The sequence below is a fragment of the Hylobates moloch genome, unplaced genomic scaffold (assembly GCF_009828535.3).
Source record: "Hylobates moloch isolate HMO894 unplaced genomic scaffold, HMol_V3 SCAFFOLD_12, whole genome shotgun sequence".
Lineage (NCBI taxonomy): Eukaryota > Metazoa > Chordata > Mammalia > Primates > Hylobatidae > Hylobates > Hylobates moloch.
In genome coordinates this window covers 69,731,515-69,758,767 of record NW_026652287.1, presented here as the reverse complement: position 1 = coordinate 69,758,767, position 27,253 = coordinate 69,731,515, and the positions used below count along the sequence as shown (strand labels likewise).

General features: G+C 40.5%; 1 protein-coding gene across 1 annotated transcript in view; it reads left to right on the top strand.

Annotated features, from left to right (window-relative positions):
* The first annotated feature begins 2,706 nt into the window (after positions 1-2,706).
* BEST3 (bestrophin 3) overlaps positions 2,707-27,253 on the top strand; it is a 52,727-nt gene continuing 28,180 nt past the window's right edge. The window contains exons 1-6 of the mRNA XM_032171657.2: positions 2,707-3,011; positions 6,965-7,046; positions 9,319-9,464; positions 10,845-11,011; positions 14,191-14,285; positions 14,748-14,981. Coding sequence (XP_032027548.1) covers positions 10,860-11,011; positions 14,191-14,285; positions 14,748-14,981 — 481 coding nt within the window. The 5' untranslated portion in view covers positions 2,707-3,011; positions 6,965-7,046; positions 9,319-9,464; positions 10,845-10,859. The remainder of the gene's footprint in view (positions 3,012-6,964; positions 7,047-9,318; positions 9,465-10,844; positions 11,012-14,190; positions 14,286-14,747; positions 14,982-27,253) is intronic.

The window sequence follows — 27,253 nt, the reverse complement described above, 5'->3', positions numbered from 1 at the left end:
ACACAACCACCTGGTTTTTCACTTTGAGGAAATGGAAACGTGTATACAACTTACCTTTTACTTTTGTCTTCTTATAGCAAGATAATGCTATGCTAAGGAAAGTAGCCCTATCAGCACTCAAACAGATCTTATGTTCCTAAAGGCAGGATTAAATGGTCTGATAGAATGCCATGAACTCTAGTAGAAGCTGAGTCCTATGAGTTTCCTTTACACAACTCATTTTTGTGTTTTTAATTTAATCTAATTATGTACCTGTGAGAAAAAACAGGATGAGCAAGAACACAAGTCATCTCCCAACTACTAGGTATGGGAAGAGGAAGTATACTCGATTCTCAATTTACTTCCATTTTTCTCTCACAGAAATATTAAAACATATCAGAATGTGCTCTGAGATACCACCTTAACAGTGGATCTGAACATCCGTATCTCTTATATACTATTACTCTGCTGTTGGAATGTAGTCAGTCAAATTCCACTAAAGGACCTTTATAATTTAATCATCACCAAAACCCTCCTATCCTAGAAGGGCATTCAAGGTCAAGAACCCTGAGGCATCTTATGAGCCACAAGAATGATATTACCACCACCTAGATCATCATCAAAGAACATTTGCTGTGTCCATCCTTTCATTATTATTGCTTACTGCTATCTTAAGGAGTGTTCGATGCATTTATCACTCACCATGTGAGTGCCCAGTCCAATGCCTATAACCTAATGATATTATGGAGTAGTCAACAGGATGTAGAAGGAATCAATTTATTTCTGCCTCTGTCCATTCAAATATTATATTGCTATTTAACACACAGTAGTCTAGTCTAAATCTCCTTGAGGTCAGTAAAAAAAAAAAAGAAAGAAAGGAAAAGAGATGAGAGGCCATGTTTCAGATGGATTGGCTGCAAGAGGCCACTCACATCCCCACTCTAAGTTTCTGATTTAAGTAGCAAAGGATACAGAAACTCAGAAGAGAGGTAACCACACAGAATGCAGATGAAGCATTCCACGGTGCAGACAGAATGCAAAGTTGGTACTCAGATGTCCCTGAATAATGCCTGTCTTTAGCTTTCTAGAATGCTGTAAAACCCACACCTCCAGAGGAAAAATGCTGAGATTAAAAAAAAATATTCAATAAATATCACTTATATTGCTGGGTGTGGTGGCTCACACTTGTAATCCTAGTACTTTGGGAAGCCAAAGCGGGCAGATCATCTGAGGTCAGGAGTTTGACACCAGCCTGGCCAACATGGTGAAACCCCCATCTCTACTAAAAATACAAAAATTAGCCAGGTGTGGTTGTGGGTGACTATAATGCCAGCTACTTGGGAGGCTGAGGTAGGAGAAGCGCTTGAACCTGGGAGGCAGAGGTTGCAGTGAGCAGAGTTTGCATCATTGCACTCCAGCCTGGGCAACAAGAGAGAAACTCCATCTCAAAAAAATAAATAAATAAATAAACCCACCATTTACACTAAAAAGATGGGCTAAACATCTGGATAAAAAATACATCCTCATTTATTCATTTCACAAACATTTATTAAGTGCCTACTAATGGCAGATACTTTGCTGGGCACTGGATATAAAGTAATTAACAAAATACTCATGGAACTGGTCCTCATGACATTGGCATTCTCATATGAGAAATAGTGGAAACTCTTCTACACTGTTTTTAAATTTTCATTCAATAAATATTTCCTTTTTTTTTTTTTTTTTTTTGAGATGGAGTCTCCCTGTGTCGCCCAGGCTGGAGTGCAGTGGCACAATCTCGGCTCACTGCAAGCTCCGCCTCCCGGGTTCACGCCGTTCTCCTGCCTCAGCCTCTCCGAGTAGCTGGGACTACAGGCGCCCGCCACCACGCCTGGCTAATTTTTTGTATTTTTAGTAGAGACGGGGTTTCACCGTGTTAGCCAGGATGGTCTCGATCTCCTGATCTTGTGATCCTCCCGCCTCGGCCTCCCAAAGTGCTGGGATTACAAGCGTGAGCCACCGCACCCGGCCCAATAAATATTTCTTGAAGTAGCCACTATTCAAGGCACTTTGCTTTCATCAGTGAACAAAACAGACAGCTCCCTGCCCTGTGGAACTCCCATTCTAGTAGGGAGAAAAAGACAATAAACACAGCAAATGTGTCAATTACAAGGTATATACAAAGGAGAATGGTGCGGGGAAAGAGCACAAGTGAAGCTGGGTAAGGGCATCAGGAGTGCTGTGGGGAAGGAGGTGTGCAGGGCAATACGAAGTTTTAGGTAGAGTCATCAGCTCATTGAGAAGATACCTGAGCAAAAGCTTGAAAGAGGTGAAGGAGACAGTACCTCATATACCTGGAGGAAGAACATTCCAGGCAGGTAGATTCACTGCTACTGAGGCTGGGGACATGCCTATGTGTTTGAGGAAAGAAAGGAGACAAATGCAGCTAGAGATGAGTCCACAGGTGAAAGTAATAGGAAATGAGACCAGGGAGGAAATGAGAGCAGGTCATGGAAGACCTTAGCTGCCATTGAAGGACATAGGCTTTTATTCTGAGAAGAGCAGGGAGTGAATGAGGGGTTTTGAGCAGAGGAGTGACATGGCTTGTCACTCCTTTGTGACAAGAGGAGAGACATGGCTTGACTTGGCTTGCCTTTTAATAAGATTTTTCTGCCTTTGTGTTAGAACAGACTGCAGGGAGGAAGTGCAGACACCGGGAGACCTGTGGGAAGCTGCTGGAGTGACCCCGGAGAACCACGATGCGGGTTCTGAAGAGGCAGGGGCAGTGGAGATAGCTCCCTATCTCTGCAATAGTGAGATGACAGATTCTGAGTATATTTTCAAGGTGGAGCCAATAAGATTTGCTGAAAGATTGGATTGCAGTGTGAAGAAAGAGAGGAGCTGAAGATGACTTCAAGGTTCTAGACCTTTTGGAAGGAAGGAATGTTCATCAACAGGGATGGGAAAGGTTACAGATGGAGCACGTTTGTGGGAAAAGGCCAGGAGTTCCATTTTGGGCATGTTGGGTTTGAGATGTTTATGGAAATATTAAGGTAAGTCTGGAGTTGGGTAGAAGATCTGAGCTGGAGGTATGAATTTGGAAGTGGCATCAAATCTGATTTTTATTGCATTTATTTAATATGATTACATATTAAAATACAGATGTTATTTTTTAAAATATAAAATTATATGGCGCAAAAACTGAAGTTTTTTTCTTCCCCCCTTACTCCAAACCTACTACTCTCCCCAGCAGTAACCACTGTTAAGGAGCTGTTATATGTTAAAGGACTGAAAAGATGTTTGAAGAATGCTCAATATACCATATTAGAAAACCAGAACCGGCCAGGCGCGGTGGCTCACGCCTGTAATCCCAGCACTCTGGGAGGCCGAGGCGCTCGGATCACGAGGTCAGGAGATCGAGACCATCCTGGCTAACACAGTGAAACCCTGTCTCTACTAAACATACAAAAAATTAGCCGGGCATGGTGGCAGGCACCTGTGGTCCCAGGTACTTGGGAGGCTGAGGCAGGAGAATGGCGTGAACATGGGAGGCGGAGCTTGCAGTGAGCTGAGATGGCACCACTGCACTCCAGCCTGGGTGACAGAGCAAGACTCCATCTCAAAAAAAAAAAAAAAAACCAACATGTGTTTTTCATTTCCACGTGCATTTTACTACACAAGAAAAGGTATTTTAGAATTGCCCACATATTTATGCATAGCATTTTTCTATTTACCTATATCTTCCCTTTACCCACACAGTAATATAATTTCCACTACCTTCTACAATCACAGTGGTAAAGTAACAGAATTTCACAGCTGTCTGGAATAAACAATATTCTTGGATTTGTGTGACTTTTCTTGTAAAATTAAGCTGATTTTTAATTGATTCTATGTTGAAATTTTTTTTCTTAGCAATCTGGAATGTATTTGAGATGAATAATACCATTCATTTTTTTAAAAAGTCATCAATTATAGAGTACAGGATACACATTCAGCACCATAATCATAATACTCTAGACTCTAAGCTTTCATCTCTAAAATAGAACAAAGTTTCCATACCTTCCATTAGAAAAAGATAACCTTCAAAATTTGAACTAATGCATTTCTGTTTTGTTGAGTTAGCAATTACTCTACGCTAGAAAAGTAATGATGACTCCTCAAATATCCAGTCTCTTATGAGCTTAGAGCTTTGGCTGTAATAAAACTCAATAGTCTTTCTAGTCTGAGGAGCTCACTGTATCTCCCCTGAAATCAAAGATAATAAATTAATTAAAGAGGTTTTCCATCCTCTTTAGTTTGATTTTTGGCAGAGTTCTATGTCCAATGACGTGTACAGACACCTCTGCACACCTGGAGTGCCACATGATTTACCCCAAACAGTGTTTGTTTATGCAGCTGTTGGATCCATTGTTGCAGGCAGTAAATAGGAAAAAAAAGAAAAAAAGCAAGAAAGAGTAGGACTTGAGTTCTCAAGAAGCTCACCATCCAACTGGGCAAGTAAAAATTTACCTGTAGGAAAACATGATCACTATAATTGGTTCTGAAACTAACCAAACCAATGTATTCTGCTGTGGAAAAAAATGAGGACTGTTCTCTATGTTTTACTCTGAATTTTTCTTGAACTTTTAGCACTGTTTGCTATCTTTTTTCTAGAGAAATCCAGCACATAGCAACATAAGTTCCAGAAAGAAGCATTGACAGGAAAACTGACCACTGACCACAGGCTAATCCTTCTTTTTTTTTTTTTTTTGACGGAGTCTTGCTGTGTCACCCAGGCTGGAGTGCAGTGGCACGATCTCAGCTCACTGCAACCTCTGCGTCCTGGATTCAAGCGATTCTCCTGCCTCAGCCTCCTGAGTAGCTGGGACTACAGGCATGTGACAGCACGCCTGGCTAATTTTTTTGTATTTTTAGTAGAGACGGGGTTTCACCACATTGACCAGGCTGGTGTCGATCTCCTGACCTTGTGATCCACCTGCCTCAGCCTCCCAAAGTGCTGGGATTACAGATGTGAGCCACTGCGCCTGGCCAGACTAATCATATTTAATTCAGCAACTTTATTTTTTATGGGCACATGGGCTCCCACTTGCAACTTGACTTTGCATCCATTTTTGCTGGTAGAATGTTTTTATTTGCAGGATAAAATAAAACATATCAAAAGTTCATGGCATGTCATCAAGAACAGCGTACCTGAACAAATTTGAGAATCATGTTCCATAATGTTTGTTCTTCAGGAGCAAACAGGCTCAAAGGACAAAGGAAGAGTCATATGATACTTCTCTTTCCTCCTCCTCCTCCTCTTGCCTCCTCCTTTTCCTCCTCCTCCTTCTCCTCCTCCTCTCGCCTACACTTACTCTTCTTCCCCTCCCTGTAGTGGTAGCTGTCCCCTGGGCTCTCTCCCACCATTCTTCCTCTGCATTCCACCCACCAACCCACCCACCATCCCAGTTTATCCCAGAACAACCAAAATAACCCTCAAATTGATTCCCCTTCTATAGTCCCTACCCACTCCAATTCATCACACACTCTTCCCAGAGACTCACCTTTCTGCAGCTCGGATTTTTTCAAACCCTTTCCCCATCAAAAACATTGATTGATTGCCTACTTAGTAATGTCCCAAAGTCTTAGGTTCAGAATCAAATCCTCCAAATACAGCGTCTGGTCTTTGGTTAATATTTGAATACATGTGTTATCTACACACGATATATGTTCAACTAATCACTCAGAAGAAATCTGACAAGAGACTTCTCGTGTCGATGGAGACATGTCAAATCAGTTTAAAATGAATGTGGGGCTTTTTAAATAGCTGCTTCTCAAGTAGAAGGTGGTATTGGCTATGTAAACTTGTTGTTGTTGTTACTATTTCCTGTTTCCTTAAGGAACAAAGGGATTTATTTTGACATCTATAGGTGAATATCAGGATTCCAAGTGGAAATGATTCCTTGTTCTTTTCTATGAATTGCCCTGTCATTGGAGGTTTACTGGAATCGAAGACAAATGTGCTTCTCTGGACTGTTGAAAATCAGAGTGGTCAAAATCACATAACTTAATGTTTACTGTTAAGGGAAAATATGGCTGGTGTAGTTATTTCATAGAGCCCTGAAATTGCCTAAGCGTCTATCATATTGTTTGCTATTAACTATAGGGTCAAAATATTTTCCACAAAAGTCTAGCAAGATTAACTTTATGCCAAATGATACCACCCCTCTAGTGTGGCGGGATAGAGTGCCACTGTCTTCTTTATATGTTGTTTTCCTTTTTATTTTTTAATAATCATATTTTACTTTTAGAATCTGGAAAAAATTTCTATGAAGAAACTTTAAAATTCTATTTTAAAAGTGATATGAGCCTTAAACTTTGCAATGCGGTGTTTGTTGGATATTTTGAAATAAGCTTTAGTGGCTTGTCTCCTCTAAGCAGGGCTATTTCGACAAGGCCTCTTTCAGTACCTGTTAGAAATAACCACCAGATTCAGAGCTCAACAATGGGAGTTTGTTCATTCAATCTGATCATTACTGACTAATTTGCATTTAGAATGCTGTCTCCAACCATCAATTAGTCATTCCTCAAAACAACCCAATGGGAGAGAGGAACATAATTATCCCCATTTAGAAATGAAACCAACCAACACTGCGTACAGTGCCCCACAGAGGCAGATCCCCTAGCTATGCAGTCATGGCTGCTGGGAATATGCCAGCTGTCAGGGCCACCTCACATCCAATAGATGGCAAGAGTGAGAATTTTACAAAATACCTCCAATGTTCCTATTTCATAAGCATTTGGGTTTAGATTTGCTGACATTCAGTAACATTGATTTGTCTTGCAAACCTTTATAAATATAACATCAGATCTATCAGACCACTTTTCATGGCAACGCAAGACGTGCAACATTGTATATATGCTTTTTAAATGTTCACAGATTCCCTCAAATAACCAACAGAATTATAATAGTGAAGGTAAGGGATAATCAAACAGCAAATACATACTAAATATTCATTGTTCACAGGGCTCCATACTAGAACTACGAACAGGGATGGGGTCAAGAAATTGAAAAGATACCTACAGCCCTGGCTTTGCTCTAATCTAAGGTATCTAGAATTTGATAAAGAATCCAGCCAAATGCATATAAAACTTAATGTTTTAGAAAAATTTAATTATATGTAACCTTAATTTTAGAATAAGCATTTTTTTCTATATCTTTCTCCACAAAAATACATTTTCTTTAAGTTAAGGTGCAAGGGTGCACAAGTTACTTTAGACGGTTGGAAAAGTCCCAGGAATTGGCCCTGAAATTATTTATTTTATTACTTAAAGAACGCTGGTGAATTATCTCTTTTAAGAAAGAAAATATGGGGCTGGGCGCGATGGCTCACACCTGTAATCCTAGCACTTTGGGAGGCCGAGGAGGGCGGATCACGAGGTCAGGTGTTCAAGACCAGCCTGACCAATGCGGTGAAACTCCCTCTCTACCAAAAATACAAAAATTAGCCAGGTGTGGTGGCACACGCCTGTAGTCCCAGCTACTCGGGAGGCTAAGGCAGGAGAATCGCATGAACCCAGGAGGCAGAGGTTGCAGTGAGCCAAGATTGAGCCATTGTACTCCAGCCTAAGCGACAGAGTAAGACTCTGTCGCAAAAAAAAAACGAAAGAAAGAAAGGAGGGAGGGAGGGAAGGAAGGAAGGAAGGAAGGAAGGAAGGAAGGAAGGAAGGAAGGAAGGAAAGAAAGAAGAAAGAAAGAAAGAAGAAAGAAAGAAAGAAAGAAAGAAAAAAAAAGAAAGAAAGAAAGAAAGAAAGAAAGAAAGAAAGAAAGAAAGAAAGAAAGAAAGAAAGAAAAGAAAGAAAATATGGGCCGGGTGCGGTGGGCTCACACCTGTAATTCCAGCACTTTGGGAGGCCGAGGCAGGCATATCACCTGAGGTCGGGGGTTCAAGACCGGCCTGACCAACATGGAGAAACCCTGTCTCCGCTAAAAATACAAAATTAGCTGGGCGTGGCGGTGCATGCCTGTAATCCCAGCTACTCAGGAGTCTGAAGCAGGAGAATCTCTTGAACCCGGGAGGTGGAGGTTGCAGTGCACCGTGATCGGCACCATTGCACACCAGCCTGGGCAACAAGAGCAAAGCTCCGTCTCAAAAAAAAAAGAAAAAATTTCCTAGCTGACCAAGGAAGGATAACAAATGTGATGAATCTGGCTGGGTGCATTGGCTCAAGCCTGTAATCCCAGCATTTTGGAAGGCCGAGGCAGGCAGATCACTTGAGGTCAGGAGTTCAAGACCAGCCTGGCCAACATGGTGAAGCCCCATCTCTACCAAAAATATAAAAAATTAGCTGGTGTGATGGTGTGCACCTGTCATCCCAGCTACTCGGGAGGCTGAGGTAGGAAAATCGCTTGAACCCAGGAGGTGAGGTTGCAGTGAGCCAAGATCGTGCCACTGCACTCCAGCCTGGGTGACAGAGCGAGACTCCATCTCAAAAAAAAAAAAAAGTGATGAATCCATGTGTTATTGTTTCCCACTACACTAAGCCATCAATATATCATGATTCTCTATGTGCTCTTCTAACACACAAACACACACCACACACACTAACACATAATTATTGCTTTTAATTGAAGAACATTTTCAATACCTCTCAAGTGGCAAAAATCCTGTTTATATTCTTGTCTGCCCCAGTTTATGGCTTCATAAGAATTTTTTCGTTTGTTTTTTGAGGAAGAGTCTCACTCTGTCACGCAGGCTAGAGTGCAGTGGTGTGATCTCAGCTCACTGCAACCTCAGCCTCCTGGGTTCCAGTGATTCTCCAGCCATAACCTCCTGAGTAGGTGGGATTACGGGAGCCCACCACTAGGCCCAGCTAATTTTTGTATTTTTAGTAGAGGCAGGGTTTCACCATGTTAGCCAGGCTGGTCTCGAACTCCTGACCTCAGGTGATCCGCCTGCGTCGGCCTCCCGCAGTGCTAGGATTACAGGTGTGAGCCACCGCGTCCCAGCCCAGCTTTAAGAATTTAATCTTCATTTCAAGCACAAAAAGACTTTTTTTTTTTTTGGCTGGTGGGGCCTCTTTTTTGAACTCTTCAAGGCCAAATGAACCTTTCTTCCTTGATCCCAGGGTGGAGTCAAAATGAATCTAACAGACAAACGGCCCAATATCCTTCATGTCACTGCCAACTTCTCATTCAAGGGGGTACTTGGGGTGGCAGGTGGAGTTATAATTATAGCTTAGAAAAAAGCAGCATCAGCAGCTGTTGCTTCTGTTTGTTCCCAGCTATAACTGTCATCAGTGGGTAAATTGGCATAAACAGGCCTCCACAAGTGGAAAAACATTTAACCCCTGTACTTGTCACACTCTGGGTCCTCTCAGTGGCCAGAGAACAGAAAGAAAATCTGACTGTGCACGAGCGAAGGGTGACACCGGGCGTGCAGCACCGACCTGAAGGCACCTCTTCAGGGGGAGCCCAAAATTTGAAGATTCTCTTTCCTGTCGGAGACTACAAACCAAATAAATAGGTTAGTGCCCAGAGTAAACCTATGCATTTTAATTCTGACTTCTACTTGCTGTGATTTTCATTTTCCTAGCAGAGCTTAAAAAGAAGAGTGAACTACTAAATGAAAGAAAAGAAAGTTATTTAAGGACTGTTATTTAAAACTACTGGGAGTCCATGAGAACAAATTATGAAATGGGTTTAATTTATTATGCTCCTCTCCCAATTTTGGCTGTATTCACACTAGACAAATAGACAAGGTAAAGATGGAAAAATAAAACTGGTTTTGTGGCATGAGTCCCATCCTTTTGTAATGCCACTTACTTGTGCCAAAAGGCCCTGCCTTCTTTATTAAAATCAGTAATATTGAAAGCTAAGTTTGTTATTTTGGAAAATACTGTAAATGTAGCTCCAGAGTTTCATTTCCTTAGGGAAAATAGGCAAATCAGAGTTGGATTGTTTTTCCAGCAATGAGTAAAGATAGAAAATTTTCTTGTTTATGATAAAATGTGTGGTGTAGGTTACTTTACAAAAGAAATCTGCTACAGAATTTATTTTTTGTGTCTCGTACAATTCTACCTAAAAGCTTCATGACTTCAGTCTAAGTAGCTCTATAAGATTCTCCTCATAGATCCTTTTGAGAAAAGTAAGATTTTAAATAAATCTCATTTTATTTGCATATGTTCTATCTTAGCCAGAAATTGAGCAGGATTTTCAAAGATTAGCTTTGCGCTGTCTGTTTCAAAACCTGAATATTTAATGTCTTGGTGGAATTCCAAAGAACTCACTGAAAACAAGGTTTTGGGCCCCGTGCTCATCCTAACCACATTCATGAAATGGACTCAAGTAGAAAGAGTCGTAAATAATGACCTCATTTTGTTCAGCTCCAAGGAGAATGTGAACCATCCCTAAGCATTTATGTACAACTTTTCATCGGGAAACTGCACCATTCTTATTTATCACTATGACCCAAATTTTTGGCTGCCTTTTGAAATGCAATGAGTGCTAACGATGCATTTGGACCTCCACTAGAGAGACATCTACATGCAATCAAACCCACCAAAAGTGCCCCATCGATTAAATTCTCATGAGGGCCTTGTTTGTCTCATTTGTTCATTCAAATATATATTGACCAATGGCTATATAATCTAAAAATAATATTTAACAGTTAAGGCAAGTTTAAGATGTCTAATATTACTCTTCCCAGAGACTCCTTTCCTCCTGCTTTCTGCTAAACTGAGATAATGGTTATCTGAAAGTTCCAAATTATAGAAACTAAGAAAGACAAAACAGAGATATGGCTGACTAGTTGCTGGCTTGAATTTCCTTGATATACAGACATACAGATTTATGCCCTATTTTAAACATTGCTTTTTACTTGTGTTTTGTCTTCTTACTCTTCTAGAAAAAACTATCCAAGATGACTGTCACTTACTCCAGTAAAGTAGCAAATGCAACTTTTTTTGGATTTCATAGGTTACTCTTCAAGTGGAGAGGCAGCATCTACAAACTACTGTACAGGGAATTTATTGTTTTTGCTGTTCTTTATACAGCAATAAGTTTGGTGTACAGGTACTTTTCTTTGCATGTCTCCTTAAATGGCCATCAGATATTGTATAAGAATACAGTCTCAAAAATCTGAACCTTTTGATTGCCACTGACTTTGCGTTATGTAACTCCTTTTCTGCATGAGCCTCTCTTTTGTCTTCTTCCCCTCAGGACAGATTTTAATCCACCACTAACCATTGTTAGGATGTAAAATAGACCCTCACTGTAAGATTCAGGTGGCCTTCATTTCAGCCCCAGTTGTGCCTCAAGACTGTTGCAATTGGCATAAAATGGAAGGATTATCCTTAAATCCTTACTATGTAAAGATTTTTGAATGGGCAAAGTCCACAGACAATAATTATTTGTGCTTCTGTCAACTTGTCATTCATAGTTGATGACTTGACAGCTTGTAGCAACTACCTATATAATCAACATGTTCATGATTGGTGTATGTCAGGCAAAAGCTTTCCTTCTTTTTGCCTGGAATGAAAATATCTTATCCAGGATGATGCCTGCCATGCTTAACAGTACCTCAACTAAAGCAAAGGCCTGTAGACTAATTTATTTTCTTTCCATTTTCTGAGTTGAGGGTATATTATGTTCACAAAAGGAGGTGCTTATTCTTTATAACATTACAACATATGCCTGTAAGATTGACAGGAAATTTGAGCAATATCAAGTCCAAGAAATACTTTTATGATGAAAAATTATAGTCTTAATAAAATTTCATCAGTATGGTAAAAGGGAAGACTTATGAGATTTTAAAGCTTTTTTTATTAAAATTGAATGCATAAATTTCTTCTCTGGAGGAAGCTAAAACTCAAAACAGGAAAGCTAAAGGTTTTTGAGGCTGTATTTCCATTTTTTCTATGTACATAGTTTGATATTTTTCTTCTGCATACAGATAAACAAGTTTGTGTTTCATTGCTCTCACATTCTTCCTTACGGCAACAGGATCTCCTTTGGAAAAGAGGGATATTAATTTAGTTGACTGATAATTATTAAAAGTAAAATAGGTAGAGCTATTTTTCCATACGTCAAAACAACCCTTCCAAGCAAGTGTATGCATTGGTATATATTTTGACAAAATATTTTTAGAGGCAAAGTCTTATTAACAACCTCTAATAATTTTTCAGACATGTCATATAATATGATATTATTTTGGCAATTTAGGTATGTATCACCTAAGCCTTCAGAATATCAAATGGTAAAAGATACAATGGTGTTTCATGATAATTATCTCATTAGTTCGTTTTTACTAATGTGAATTTATTGCTGCTACTGCTGCTAAGAACAGAACAGAATAGCCCTTAGTACAGTTGCAATGTAGCTAGAAATGTTCCTTGGGGCCTCAACTTTTGTTCCAGTATCATACTTTTACCCCACAAAATTTTATGCATATATTTCTTCTAAAGTAGAGGACTTACATTTATAACAAAAACTATCGGTTCAGGTCATCCTTAAATTTTTTAAGTTCAATTGTAATACCTTATTAAAATAGATCTTTCTATCTTAATCAAAGGTATACCAAGAACTATAGGATGAGTTTGTCAAGAAAATCAAACATATCTATAGAAAAATATAGATGTAGTTTCATTCTCTAAGTCTTTATTAGCTCTACTATAAGTACATAATTATTCCTAACAAAAATTATAAGGAGGAACCAGATTCATTAATTTGATTACATTTATTTCTATTTTTGGAGGAATTTGACAAAATAATTTCTGAAATACTTTCTAGCTATTAAAATTTCTGCATCTATTAGCCAAATATTTTTTCTTTGGCCAATTATTAATACCAACCATTTTATTATTAACTAAGTATGAGGCAATTTGTTAAGTGGTTATATATATGTATACATATATTATTTAATCTTTACAATACCCCTTATATATAGATATTTTTATCCCCACTTACAGATGAGAAAACTGAGACTCAGAGAGATTCAAAAATATGCTCAAATTCCAAATTCATAAGTGTCAGACTTGGAATTAAAATCTGGCTTTGTCTGACCTTAAAAAAGGTCCGTGCTTTCCACATTTAAATCCTCTTTGACCATGTCTATTTGAACATCAGAAACCATTCTGGCTGTAATTGTCATCAGCATAACTTTGATAGACCTCTGCAACAATCTGGTACTTCTCCTGTCAGCTTTCCCTGACTTCAGTAATTCTAACACCTCTTCCAAAGCTGGGGCAGGAACTCCAAGCTCACCCTGTACCCCACACACCTTCTTTATCAGGACCAGCTCCCAACAGCTCTCTATCTGCAATCTAATTGGTTCTTTACTGTTATCTCATTATCCCTGTGCTTCCTTTATCAAAGTTCTACTGATCCAAGTGAGCCTTTGATGCTTGTTATAATGGATCTTTCCTTGAGTTCCTTCTTCCTTTGGAACAGCTACACTCGTCAATTTATTCGAATTCATCTGTTTGGCTTTCCTTCCTGTATTTTGGTCATTATTATTAGTTTGCCTTAAAACATTTCTCTAGACTCTGAATCTCTTCCCTATGATGTAAATATCAATAATGGTCTCATTAAATGCACTTATGTTTAACGATACCAGAAAATGGGGTTTGGGCAGGTTGGGTTAGATCTATAATATAATTTTGAGAGAGTGACTAAATTTAATAATGAAAGTTTTCATTTCTCATTGTTAAATTTGTTTTAGACTCCAAACAATTCTGGGCTTTAAAATGAACAGGTATAATATCCCTTGAAGTTTAACACATGATAATCAAGAATGTGCTAAGTAGCATATTCAGGAGAAAGACCAAGGTGTCAAATTCAGTGTTATTATTTAACAATTACTTAATAATGCTAATTCATACTTAATCAATAATACACTCTTTTTAAGGCATTCCTGATGAATAATTGAAAACGGAACTATTTCGTAACACAACTTGCTCTAAATCCAATGAATCAATCATATAAAATTTTTAAAATATAAAGTTTTTAAAATAAAATGATTAATTAATCCCACTATTTAATAGCCAATCATGTTTACAAAATGTTAGCACTTGAAACATTAAGCAATTAAAAAGCTTTCGAGACACATCAGTTTAAGAAAAAAGGAAAAAATTATTGCTCCTTCAAAAATAAAACAGATTACTTGTGCTTAATTGTTTGCACTTAATGTCACTTGCAAAGCAGGTGCAGAAGTATAATATCATAAAGGGCTGTGCATTTTATTTTTGCTCCAGATTGTTACTTACAGGAGCCCAAAAACGTTACTTTGAAAAATTATCAATTTACTGTGACAGATATGCTGAACAAATTCCAGTAACCTTTGTGCTTGGTAAGTATAGGTCACATGCAGATTGCAGCCACATAGCTGTCTCCGTTAGGATGACACCGATGACTCTGCATGGGAGTGTTTCCAAGCTGAGAGGCATGCCTGAAAAGCCACCGCTTGCAATAGAACCAGAATCATCCATAAGGTTTGCCTTCACGGCTGCTTTTGCTAAATTAACACCAAACAAGTTTGAGGAAATAATCTGCTATTGGACATTTAAGCTTTCTCTTCACTAACTCTCCATTTTTGCAGTCAATGTTTGAGATCTAATACCCACTTACAGGGTGCTTAGGCATTGCCCGGCACAAATGACATTTTTTTTCTGGAAGGCAAAATCAGAAGATATGGATAATAACATATTTTTGTCCTCCAACCTCTAAAAAGGCTAAAATTCAGCTAAAAGCATCAGTGTCACCAACGTGTCTGCTGTAAGAAACTGCTTTATAATTTCCTGTTATTCTACAGGGTTTTATGTTACTCTGGTAGTGAACCGATGGTGGAACCAGTTTGTGAATTTGCCCTGGCCAGACAGGCTAATGTTCCTCATCTCCAGCAGTGTTCACGGAAGCGACGAGCACGGGCGCCTGCTTAGAAGGACGCTGATGCGCTACGTCAATCTCACCTCCCTGCTCATCTTTCGCTCGGTGAGCACTGCTGTGTACAAAAGGTTTCCCACAATGGACCACGTGGTTGAAGCAGGTACTACGAATGGCTTTTCCTTCCGTAGGCTCTTCTCAGCTGAGACAGGACCTCCAGAATTCCCTTGAAAATTCCTTATGTTTGTTTGTTCACTCAAGAAACATTTATTGGTCGGGCGCGGTGGCCCATGCCTGTAATCCCAGCACTTTGGAAGGTCGAGGTGGGCGGATCACCTGAGGTCAGGAGTTTGAGACCAACCTGGCCAACATGGCAAAACCCCATCTCTACTAAAAATAGAAAAAATTAGCCGGGTGTGGTGGCACGTGCCTGTAATCCCAGCTACTGGGGAGGCTGAGACACGAGAATCACTTGAACCCGGGAGGCAGAGGCAGAGGTTACAGTGACCGGAGACTGCAGCACTGCACTCCAGCCTGGGCCACAGAGCCAGACCTGTCTCAAAAAAAAAAAAAAAAAAAAAAAAAAAAAAAAAAAAAAAAAAAAAAAGAGAGAAAGAAAAGGAAACAAAAGAAAAAGAAACATTTATTTATTGATTACCTACTATGTGCCAGAAGCAAACTAAGAGACAAAGATGAATAAGACATGGTTCCTTCCCTCAAGTTTACTTCAGAGGTGGGGGAGAGAAAGTGGCAGATAGTAACGTTGCCTTAAGGTAAACAAAATAATTATCATATTTATTTAAACAATCTGGCTGGGCGAGCTCTTTGGGAGGCCCAGGCGGGTGGATCACTTGAGGTCAGGCATTCCAGACAAGCCTGGCCAGCATGGTGAAACCCTGTCTCTACTAAAAATACAATAATTAGCTGGGCTTGCTGGATCCTGCCTGTAATTCCAGCTACTCGGGAGGCTGAGGCAGGAGAATCGCTTGAACCCGGGAAGTGGAGGTTGCAGTGAGCCAAGATCGTGCCATTGCACTCCACCCTGGGCGACAGGGTCCCCATCAGTCCCAAAAAAATAAATAAATAAAAATAATCTGTCATATTAACTTACAGTTTTCCAACACTATACAGTTCGTCTCCTTTATAGCTATTTCGTTTGGACCTCAAGAAAACATGAAAAAGGTAGAAAATAGGTTCAGAAAGGTTATAACCTGCCCTGAATTACACAGCTGATCAGTGGAAAAGCCAGAATTAAAATTTAGGCTCCAAACTCCTAAGTTAATACTTTCTAATAGATTCTGGTAGGAACCGGCAATGTCAGTTTCATCTAGGCAGACACTGAAAGGTGACAGTCAAAAGCTGTTTTAGTATAGACCTCTTTTCTCTTGTGCCTCAAAGGAGATGTAGATAGTTAAAGGATGATTCTCTTTGGTGTGTAAATATTTAGCAAAGAAGCTGTTAAATCAGCCTTCAGTAGGGCAAGGATTAAATGAGATAATTCTTGGCACATATGGATAAGAACCGTGAGGTGATTCTGCCTTCACATTGAGTCCAGTCTCACATTAGTTTGCAGTATTTAGTCTCCTTTTCTGAAATGTCCTGGAAAATAGATATTTTCGGATAATAGTTTTAGTTTGTTTTGGAGTTTGTGTTGGCTTTTTTTGTTGTTGTTGTTTTTGTTTTGCCTTCTTAAATGGCTAATACAGATAGTGACTACTGAAGTCAAAATAAAACTGTAGAGATGAATGTCTACATTTCACATTTTATTTGAGAAGAAAGAACTCCAGTTAGAGGCATACACACAGACCAGATGGTATTCAGTATGTCCAAAATGCAAAGAGAAGGTTGGAGGTTTTATAAAAAGACAGAAATGTTACATATTGCTCTTTGAGAAAGTTCATTGGCACTAGTAAGTTTCTCGGGAGCTGGCAAGTTTTGACTGGTGAGTGATGGAGGTGGGTAAAATTAGTCTTCAAGTTGCAGCAGATCATTTCAGCAACTATAAAACTGGTTTCAGGTGGCCGGGCGCAGTGGCTCACGCTTGTAATCCCAGCACTTTGGGAGGCCGAGGCGGGCGGATCACGAGGTCAGGAGATCGAGACCACGGTGAAACTCCGTCTCTACTAAAAATACAAAAAATTAGCCGGCCGTGGTGGAGGGTGCTTGTTGTCCCAGCTACTCAGAGAGGCTGAGGCAGGAGAATGGCATGAACCCGGGAGGCGGAGCTTGCAGTGAGCCGAGATAGCGCCACTGCACTCCAGCCTGGGCGACAGAGCGAGACTCCGTCTCAAAAAAAAAAAAAAAACAAACAAACAAACAAAAAAAACTGGTTTCAGGTAATAGCAGGCAGTTTCAGCAACCAGGCCTGCAGATAATTTTTTTTGAGACAGAGTCTTGCTCTGTGGCCAGGCTGGAGTGAAGTGGCCACACTTCACTTTTAGCTCACATTGCAGTGAGCTATCTTGGCTCACTGCAATCTCTGCCTCCCGGGTTCAAGCGAATCCCCTGCCTCAGCCTCCCGAGCAGGTGGGACTACAGGCGCACACCACCACACCCGGCTAATTTTTTGTATTTTAGTAGAGACAGGCTTTCACCATGTTGGCAGGATGGTCTCAATCTCTTGACCTTGTGATCCGCCTGCCTCGGCCTCCCAAAGTGCTGGGATTACAGGCGTGAGCCACCATGCCCGACCCCAACTGCTTTTTCCTGGTGGCTTCTTGACTCTGTTTTAGTTGGGTATGACAAGAATGACCCAATTATGTTATCAACTTTCACAATGATTAAGAACATGGAGTAAGGGTTTGAAACTTTATCTCACAGCTTACTAGCTACATGGCTTTGTCTGAGTTAACCATTCTGTTCCTCAGTTTCCTCATCCATAAAATGGACTTAAAGTAACTTATAATAGCACCTACCTCATATATCCCATAGGCTTGTTGTGAGGATTTAAAAAGTCAGTATTTGCAAAATGTTTAGAGCATTCCTGGCACACAGTAAGTGCTGCATGATTTCTTGCCATTGTAATGAAATTATATCTCAAACAACAGCATAACATAGCACTCTAGCCACTTTAGAAGACTTGTTATTAGTATAATATCCCAGGTCTTTTTGATCTACTTTGATCAAGAGGTTGTGAATGTCAAGGTGGAAATAAGGAAGAAGGGTGTAGATGATGTTGCTAGAGATGCAGAGTGAGATGTGAGAAAGTAATGGGTGCCAGGAGTTGGTTAAGGGGGATTCAGGGGGAGGGTCCGAAGGCCTGGCACATGTACAGGTATACGATAATGTAAAATCAGTCGGAATTAAAAAAAAAAAAGTAATTGGCATCCTTCCTCCAAATACGAAAGTAGAATACTGTTTCAGAATGACCTAGTTAAAAATGCTACTAGACAACTCAATTTTATCTTACCTTAATGTCTCCAGGAACAAATAGATTAAGAATTACCATCTCTAAGAAAGACCTAAAAACAAACAAGAAACGTATGACCTATTCCAAGTTAATGAGCTAAAGTTTACTTGGATGAACAGAGGTGATATTTCTCTAGTTCTGACGTATCCTTGAAATGAAGAGAGTGCATTCTGACAGGAATCAGATGCCGGGTCCAATCCTCAAAGCAAATCTCATCTTCTTAGTGTCACCTTCATATTAAAAGCACACCAGGAAGAAGCCAGGTTGGCTGGCAATGCAGAGGCCTCTGGGGCCTCTGGTCAGACATGAGCTCAGAGGACTGAGCTGTGCTCAGGTCTGAGGGGCAAGTAGATATAGGGAGGCAAATAGGAAAATGATGTGATTTCATTTCCTTTGAGTGTATTTTTCAGAATACCAAGGCCCACTCCCTCTCAAACTTGTACAGATGTCTGCCACGTACTTGCATTCAGACTTTTCTCTTTCCAAGGCATGTGGAATACTGAAATACTTCTATCTGCTCAGCTACCAATGTTTCTGCCATTCCAAGGGAATCTCAAAATGAGTCCTTCACTTCTGGATGTACATTTAAACTAGTCTCTAGAAGTGATCCACAGACTCACAGGCCCTCTACATCTTGAATAACTTGAGTTTATTTATTTAAAATGTATATTCCTGGATCCCACCCACGTCAGTCCCTCTGAATTATTACAGAACCTAATACAACCTTTGGATGTACAGCCTAGGAATCTGTAGTGAAACGTGCTGCTGTGTTGGTTTTTTTAGTACCCCAAAGTTTGAGAAGTGTTGCATCTTTTCTGGGATGCTTATTTTTTAAACCCTTTTTCTCACTCCTGGAGCAAAAGGCTTTGGCAACCACCAACTCATTACCGATAACAAAGCAGCAGCAATTAACAAAGGATGGATTCGAGGTTTCAGCTTGAGGTTCCTGAATTACAAAGAAGAGCTTTGAGGAAGCAGTCTGGTGGGAGGCCACTGTATAAGGGATTTGAATTCCACCTGCTTGGATGTAACAAGCATTGTTCTGACTTAAACTTTTTGGTTGGTTTGTCTGAAGTGGATGAAGGGAGAAGAGAACTGATAGAGGAGCTATGATGAGGTGAAAGCCTTTCCAAGGGTGCTGTGACACAATCACTGATTATCTCAGTGAAAAGGTCCCAGTTGCTCTCATTAATTCCTAAGTATTTTCTCAAAAGGCAGAAAAGAGGTAGTAGGTACAGCTTGTCCCCACAGGAATATATTGTGCTTCTGGTAAGTAATTTTGAAGACAACTACTTTCCTCTCTTGATGCTTGTAAATACTGGATAAGATGTTTTGATTCAGTATATAGACCATACTATACGCACGCATTGTGTGTTAGGCGGCAGGGCAAAAGTTCCAAGCCACTATCCTCTAAGCCAGGAGAGACACTTCAGAGGCCTGTCTTCCTGGCTGCCCCAGGCCGGCACCCCCTGTCACCGGCAGCGCTGACTCACTGAACTTCCTGCTCCTTTCCCCAGCAGAGAGGGCTGACTCAGAGTCTGCACATGGGGTCCGCTTCCAAGTTCTTCCAACTGGGCATATGCCTCCGCCACTCTCTGACTGTCCTTTGCCTGTGCCAAGGTTTCTGGGAAGAACAGGAAGTTCAGGGATGGCGGAAAATGTTTGGCAGATCCCCTGAGTCCAAAGCCAGAGCACCTGCTCCTGCCTGAGGGCAGAGAGGACTGGTAAGTAAAGCACTGAGGGCCCCAAAGGGGCGGGGACAAGGTTAAGGGCACGAAGGACCTTCTTGTCAGTTGAATTCTCTACATAAAATCACCTGTAAGAAAAAGCACATGTTCTCAAACTTCAGGGTGCATTACATACTGTTAAAATCAATATTGCTAAAAATTTGGATCCCACGATGCCACTCCCAGAGATGCTGACTCAGTAGGCCTGGAATGGGCTCCAGGAATCAATGTGTTGAACAAACTCCTGGAGACTCTGAGGCTGGTGGCCCCTGGCTTGCACTCTGGGAAGCCATGGGCTTTGAGGCAATCGGTTTCCCTCCAGCTTCTCTTTCTTCTGCGAGGGTTTTTGCCTACATAGATTCAGTGCTGGTCAGAAGGAAATAAGCGAAAGGGCCAAGAGTGAGGACCAGCACCTTCTTCTGAAGCATCTGGCAATTCCTTGGCTGGAGCTGGATGAACTAGGTCACATACCTGCCCATCCTTGAACTTTTCTTGCTTTTAAGTTGGACAGTCAAGTTACATTATTCTGAAAAATAAAAAGACCAAAACCCATGCTGCTGGGGAAATATATATAATTTGATGTTACAGGTTAAATTTCTCAAATTAAAAATAAAAAAGTTTTTATTTCTGCTTATATGAAAATAAAAATACAACAGTGGAATTCAGAATAATGCTATTATGCTGAAAAGTCCCTGAAATGGTCTGTGATCAGTTATTTATCAGAGAAACTGCAACAGTCTCTGTTACTTTTGCCTACTGGCTACAAATCTGCTCTGGAAAATTCCAGTCATTCCAATCACCTGCCCTGGGAGATGTCATTCATTCCAAGTCAATTCAGATGCACAATTCCAGATCCTGGCTGAGTTAAGTGATGACCTTAGTTGTGTGCATATAGTATGGTCTCATACTGAATCAAAACGTCTTATCTAGTATTTACAAGCATCAGGAGGGGAAAGTAGTTATCTTCAAAATTACCAGAAGCACAATGATACGTAATAGGAAATTATAAACGTTCCTCTTAAAGAAACATTACCAAGCTGATGCTAGATCTATTACACCTTTGCTCATGCAACAAAGGTTTATTGTGTGTACAATATATGCCAGGCACTGTGCTGGGCACTGGGAATACCCTTATAAGCAGAACAAATATGGTCCCCATCCTCAAGGATTAGTAAAATTTACTACAAATCTTATCTTAAATTAATCATTGTCATAAACAAGCACAAATATATTTACAGTTAAACTTTACATCTCTGCATTGCAATTCTCTCTCTCTAAAATAAATAGTTTCTGTCTGTATTTAGTAGTTCATAAGGGTAGTTATAAGACAGTAACCTCTGAGGAAAAAGCACCCTTTAATTTTCTTAAAGCCTTGGAGTCTTTTTTTTTTGAGACACGTTCTCACTCAGTTGCCCAAGCTGGAGTGCGGTAGCATGGTCATAGCTTACAGTAACCTCAAACTTCTGGGCTCAAGCCATCCTCCTGCCTCAGCCTTTTGAGCAACTAGGACTACAGATGTGCGCCACTATGCCTGGCCAATTTATTTATTTATTTGTTTAATCCCCCCTTTTTTTTTTTTGATACGGAGTCTCACTATGTTGCCTACGCTGGTCTTGAACTCCTGGCCTCAAGCAATCTTCCCATCATAGCCTCCCAAAGGGCTGAGATTTCTGGCGTGAGCCACCACACCTGGCCTGCCTTGGAATCTTAATGTAAAGTTTCTTGACTGTCTTCTATGACTACAGGGAGCCTGATGAGACTCCACTGGAATTTTCAGTGACACTTATGGTTAACAGACATTAATATAACCAAACTAGCCCCCAGTTATCAATGGATGTTGAGATAAAAGTTCTAACTTCAGATGCTCTGGCTATAAGTCTAGCCCTATAAATGGAACTCAGGTCTGGGTCACTTACTGCTTAAAAGCCAAACAACTCAGAAACTGTGGTAAAAGGAATGCTAGCTTTATTTGAGAAGTCAGCAACCAGGGGAAGGCAGTGAACTGGGTTGAAAGGCCACCTTTCAGAATTGTGCCTCTAGGTAAAGGATTTTTAAGGGAAATTAAGATAAATGAAGATCAAAACAGTCTTGTGAAATGTGAGCAGTTTCAGTCAGCTGGGCAGTTAATCATTGCTTTCTTGGTGAAAGTTTTGCGACCTTCTGCAGGTGCCATCAGCCTATTCTTACAGGCTAGTCAGCCCATTCCCAGAGCTGTTGGTCAGCATATTTTCTTTCTTTCTTTTTTTCTTTTTTCTTTTCTTTTTTTTTTTTTTTTTTTTTGAGACAGAATCTTGCTCTGTTGCCCAGGCTGGAGTATGGTGTTGAAATCTTGGCTCACTGCAACCTCTGCCTCCCCAGTTCAAGTGCTTCTCCTGCCTCAGCTGCCCAAGTAGCTGGGATTACAGGCACAGGCCACCACACCCGGCTAATTTTTGTATTTTTAGCAGAGACGGGGTTTCACCATGTTGGCCAGGCTGGTCTCAAACTCCTGGCCTCAAGTGATCCCACCTCGGCCTCTCAGAGTGCTGGGATTATAGGCGTGAGCCACCGAGCCCAGCCAGCATATTTTCTTTTATCTCTGTGGAAGGTCCTGTTTTCTTGAGGCTGTTTTTGGGGACTAATATACAAACTTAAGGAAAACAATAATATTATTCAAACAAGCAAGCTTTTCTCTAACATGGAATTAATACTGTTAGAACCACATTTGCCTTTCCAGCACAGATAGATCATTTAATCTGTGATCTTCTCTCACTAGGTAAACTAAAATGACTTTTATATAACGTATTATGTAACATTCACAACATTAATTGAATCTGGTATAATATTTCTGCCCTGGGTGGACTGTTTTTTTTTTTTTTCCTGATCCGTTACATAGCTCTGGGCCTCCTTGGTCTCTGAATCTCCACTGCCTTGTGTTACAAGAGTGAGAGCCAAGGGGATAGTGGTATTCACAGCTGTGCCAGTTTTTCCTCTGTTGGCTGAACTTTTAGAGGCTAAGTCACCCCTCTGTAGTCTCACATGATGAGCCCAGAACAGACAGAATGTCATCCTGTGAGTGCAGCTTGACTCACCTACGTGTACTTGCTCTGCACATGAGAGAAAATGCATGCAACACTAGCCCTTCTTGAATTAATAGCATGGATAGGCAGTCTCGGTTGGTCAGTGTTTGAAGGTTCCCCCCACATTTCTGTTTTAGGAGTTAAATAAAGGCTATCCACTCAATGTTTCTCAAAGTATGGTTGCAGACCACATCCACTGAATTAGCAAGGGTGCTTATTTAAGCTGCAGGCTCCTAGGCAACCTAGATCTGGGACTTAGGACCTAGAAATTGACATTTTAAACAGGCTCCCTAGAAGCCTGCAGGATGTTTGACCCAGACTGAGAATGCTGAAATGATCAGCACTAGGGCAGTCGTTCAACCTAAACTTTGCTGCATGTTGGAATCTCTGGTGATCTTTTAAAAATTCTGACGCCTGACTCCCATTCTCAGATATTAGGATTCATTAGGTATGTAGAGCAACCTGGGCATCAGGATTTTTCCAAACTCCCCAGACCATTGTAATGTATAGCAGAGTTTAGGAACAGCTGCACTAGAACACGTCAATTAATTCCTCCGATTTCATCTGCAAATTGCCTCAGAGCTATTCTACCCAGGGCAAATAAAATTCTGGGCCACTGTGCAGATGAGGATTTAAAAGCACTGATTTCTTTGTATGTTATTTCTTGTGTGTGATTATGGAGAAGGCAGTGAATTACCAGATGGGATACTAATTTATGGACAAGGATATGGGTAACTAGAGATTTGCTCATATCAATATAATAGAGGAGTGTCTGTCTCCGTTCCTTATTGCTACTCCCAGAAACTGATTTTACTCCACCATAGCCTATTTCAGGCTTTTCCAGCTGTGGTTTGTAACTCATTATGGGATTCTTAAATCAGGTTAATGGCTTGTAACCAGTATTTTTAGTGGAATGGAATGGAGAACAATAGAATAGAATAGAATAGAATAGAATAGAATAGAATAGAATAGAATAGAATAGAATAGAATAGAATAGCAGAAAGCACATCATGCGGCAGGGCCAATAACTGTTTTGTGAACAACATATATCTTACTATGGTTCATGGTAAAAAAACCAAGCAAGCAAACAAAAAACCTGGTTGACATCCTGCCCTGCATGATGTTGTTGCAATGTGATTTCATCCCTCTCTCAATCTCATTTTGCTCCCCCCTTGATTTTCCCAATTGACAGGGATTTCTAAACCTCTTCCACTGAATGGAAAGGACAGCTGTAGCTGAAGCTGATGGCTTCATTCCATTCATTTGGAAAACACAGAGATAAAAACAAGCCAGGCACGTTGCACTCTTCCTGAAAAAGTGTCATTCCTTGGAGAAGGGCTCAGATGCTGAATACACAACTTTCTCTTTCAGAAAGAACTGGCATCAAACCCATTCTGCCTTCAAGTTTTGGAGATGCAGAGCTTTTAGTTCCTCTGCTAATAGAGCCTCGTTTGAATACTCTGCTTGAAAGGCAAAAGACATCTGCCTCATCTTCAATCAACGAAAAATAGACCAACTGTACAGCAGGCAGAATCTCTATGATGATGGGAATTTTGTCTATCAATGGATGTAATTAATCCTTTGGCTTGAGGGCAATAAAATTTTGTCTTAAAGTAGCAGATCCTGCTCCATCAAACCAAAACTCAATTGGGAGTAAATGCAAACATGTATCTATATTGAGAGACAGATTTTACTCTGATTAGAAAGATGAAGGAGGGATTTGGGGATAAACAATATGAAAATTGCTGAGCAGAGCTGAGCCAGCCAGAAGAAAAAGCGATAGCAAGAGAAACTGTAGGCAGATGCAACGGCAGGATAAAATAGCTATGCCAGGGGTGTGATGGGGCCTGAGGACAGCATGGCATGGAGACAGACACGTGTTAGGGAACCAAGTGGTGGGAGGACAAGCCCACTGAGAGTGTTGCTGAACTGTAGCAAATCAGTAACTATAATTAGCATAGCCTCAGCAATGACAATAATGATCATATTCTGAAAAAAAATATTGATCTCTGCTTAAAATGGCTTGAAGTCCTGATAAGGGTGACATTCCATTTCATAACAAATACTTTTGGAATGGACTTGACCAACAATCTAGAGATTTTCTTTCAGTTGATCAACTTTGATTTCCAAAGGTGGAGTTACTTTTATGAACCCCCAGAATCTGAGACAGGTCTCAGTTAATTTAGAAAGTTTATTTTGCTAAGGTTGAGGATGTGCACCCATGACACAGCCTCAAGTGGTCCTGATGACTTGTGCCCAAAGCGGTCAGAACAGTTTGGTTTTATACATTGTAGGAAGACATGAGACATCGATCAACATATGTAAGATAAACATTGGTTCAGTCTGGAAAAGCGGGGGACGACTCAAAGTGGGGAGGGGGCTTCCGGGTCATAGGTAGATAAGAGACAAACGGTTGCATTCTTCTGGATTTCTGATTAAGCCTCTCCAAAGGAGGCAATCAGATATGCATTAATCTCAGTGAGCAGAGCAATGACTTTAATAGAATGGGAGGTAGGTTTGCTGTAAGCAGTTCCCAACTTGACTTTCCTCTTTAGCTTAGTGATTTTGGGAACCCAAGATATTTTCCTTTCACACTTTGGATAAGTAAGATGTGTGACCCTGCAAGGAATAACAAAAATTATTCTGCTTATATATTCTTAGAGGATACATTGATGTCTCAGTGATTGTCATTCATCTTTCACAGCACCTAGCAAAATACTCAATAAATTTGTGCTAAAAACAAAATCACCAGCTCTTCTTGCTCTACTTGTCCTCTTTCAATATCTTGCTTTAGTGTTTGCACCAAATAAACCCTCACTCTGCATATTTGCTTTCTGCTTAGAAGCTAAGAAAGGACTTGCTAGCACAATTTGATCCATACTTCTGAATAAAAAATAACCAGAGATAAAGTTATTCTTTGGTCAAATGACATAGATTGAAGCCAATATATAAATGAGATCATTTTTTAAAATTGCACTATAGGTCTCAAGAATATAACTGTTAGACAATTGATATGGAATATGTGAGAATAGGCTACAGCAAGTCTTTAAGCATAAAGCCAAGACAGATCAAGTTTATCTATTAACTTCATCCAATAAGATTTAACTGGCCAGGCACAGTGGCACATAGCTGTAATCCCAGCACTTTGGGAGGCCAAGGCGGGCAGATCACTTGAGCCCAGGAAGTTCAAGACCAGTCTGGGCAACATGGTGAAACCCAGTCTCTACAAAAAATACAAAAATTAGCCCGGCATAGTGGCATGCACCTGTAGACCCAGCTACTCAGAAGGCAGAGGTGGAAGGATTGCTTGAGCCCAGGAGGTTGAGGCTGCAGTGAGCCAACGATCACACCACTGCACTCCAGTCTGGATGACAGAGGGAGACTCTGTCCCATTAAAAATTGAAAAAAAAAAAAAAGATTTAATCATGCTCCGCAATTCTTTAAAAAACAGACAACAAAACAGATTTTTTAGATTGTGCAACAACTCTGAGATGCGCTGAGAAACAAGAAGAGAATCACCAAGCTCATTTTTACTTTACACTTCCAGGGAGAGTACCATTCTCCAGGCATGGAGAGAACCCTTCTAAGCTAGTATAAATAACCCAAGTGTTATCTAAAACTAGTCTCCTGTTGGTAAATATTGGCTTTGTAGTTGTTACTTTGTTTATTTCAAATCCTGAATAAACAGAACCTTCAGTTAGTGGGACAGTGATTTTCAAACACCACTATATGTCAGAATTTTCTGCACAGCTTGGTAAACATGCAACTGCCTAGACCCAAGTCTATGAAATCACCCAGGAAAATTTAAAAGAATGCTGATGCCTGGCCTCATCCTAGATCAATTGAATCAGAATCTCTAAGGATATAAGACCCAGCCGTTGGTATTTTCTTCTTCTTTTTTTTTTTTTTTTTTTTTTTTTTTGAGACGGAGTCTCACTCTGTCACCCAGGCTGGAGTGCAATGGCACAATCTCGGCTCACTGCAACCTCCGCCTCCCGGGTTCAAGCAATTCTCCTGCCTCAGCCTCCCAAGCAGCTGGGATTACAGGTCCCTGCCACTACACCCGGCTAATTTTTGTATTTTTAGTAGAGACTGGGTTTCACCACGTTGGTCAGGCTGGTCTCGAACTCCTGACCTCAAGTGATCCACCTGACTCGGCCTCCCAAAGTGCTGGGATTACGGGCGTGAGCCACCATGCCCTGCTGCCATTGGTATTTTCTAAAAGTCCCCTTATGAGATT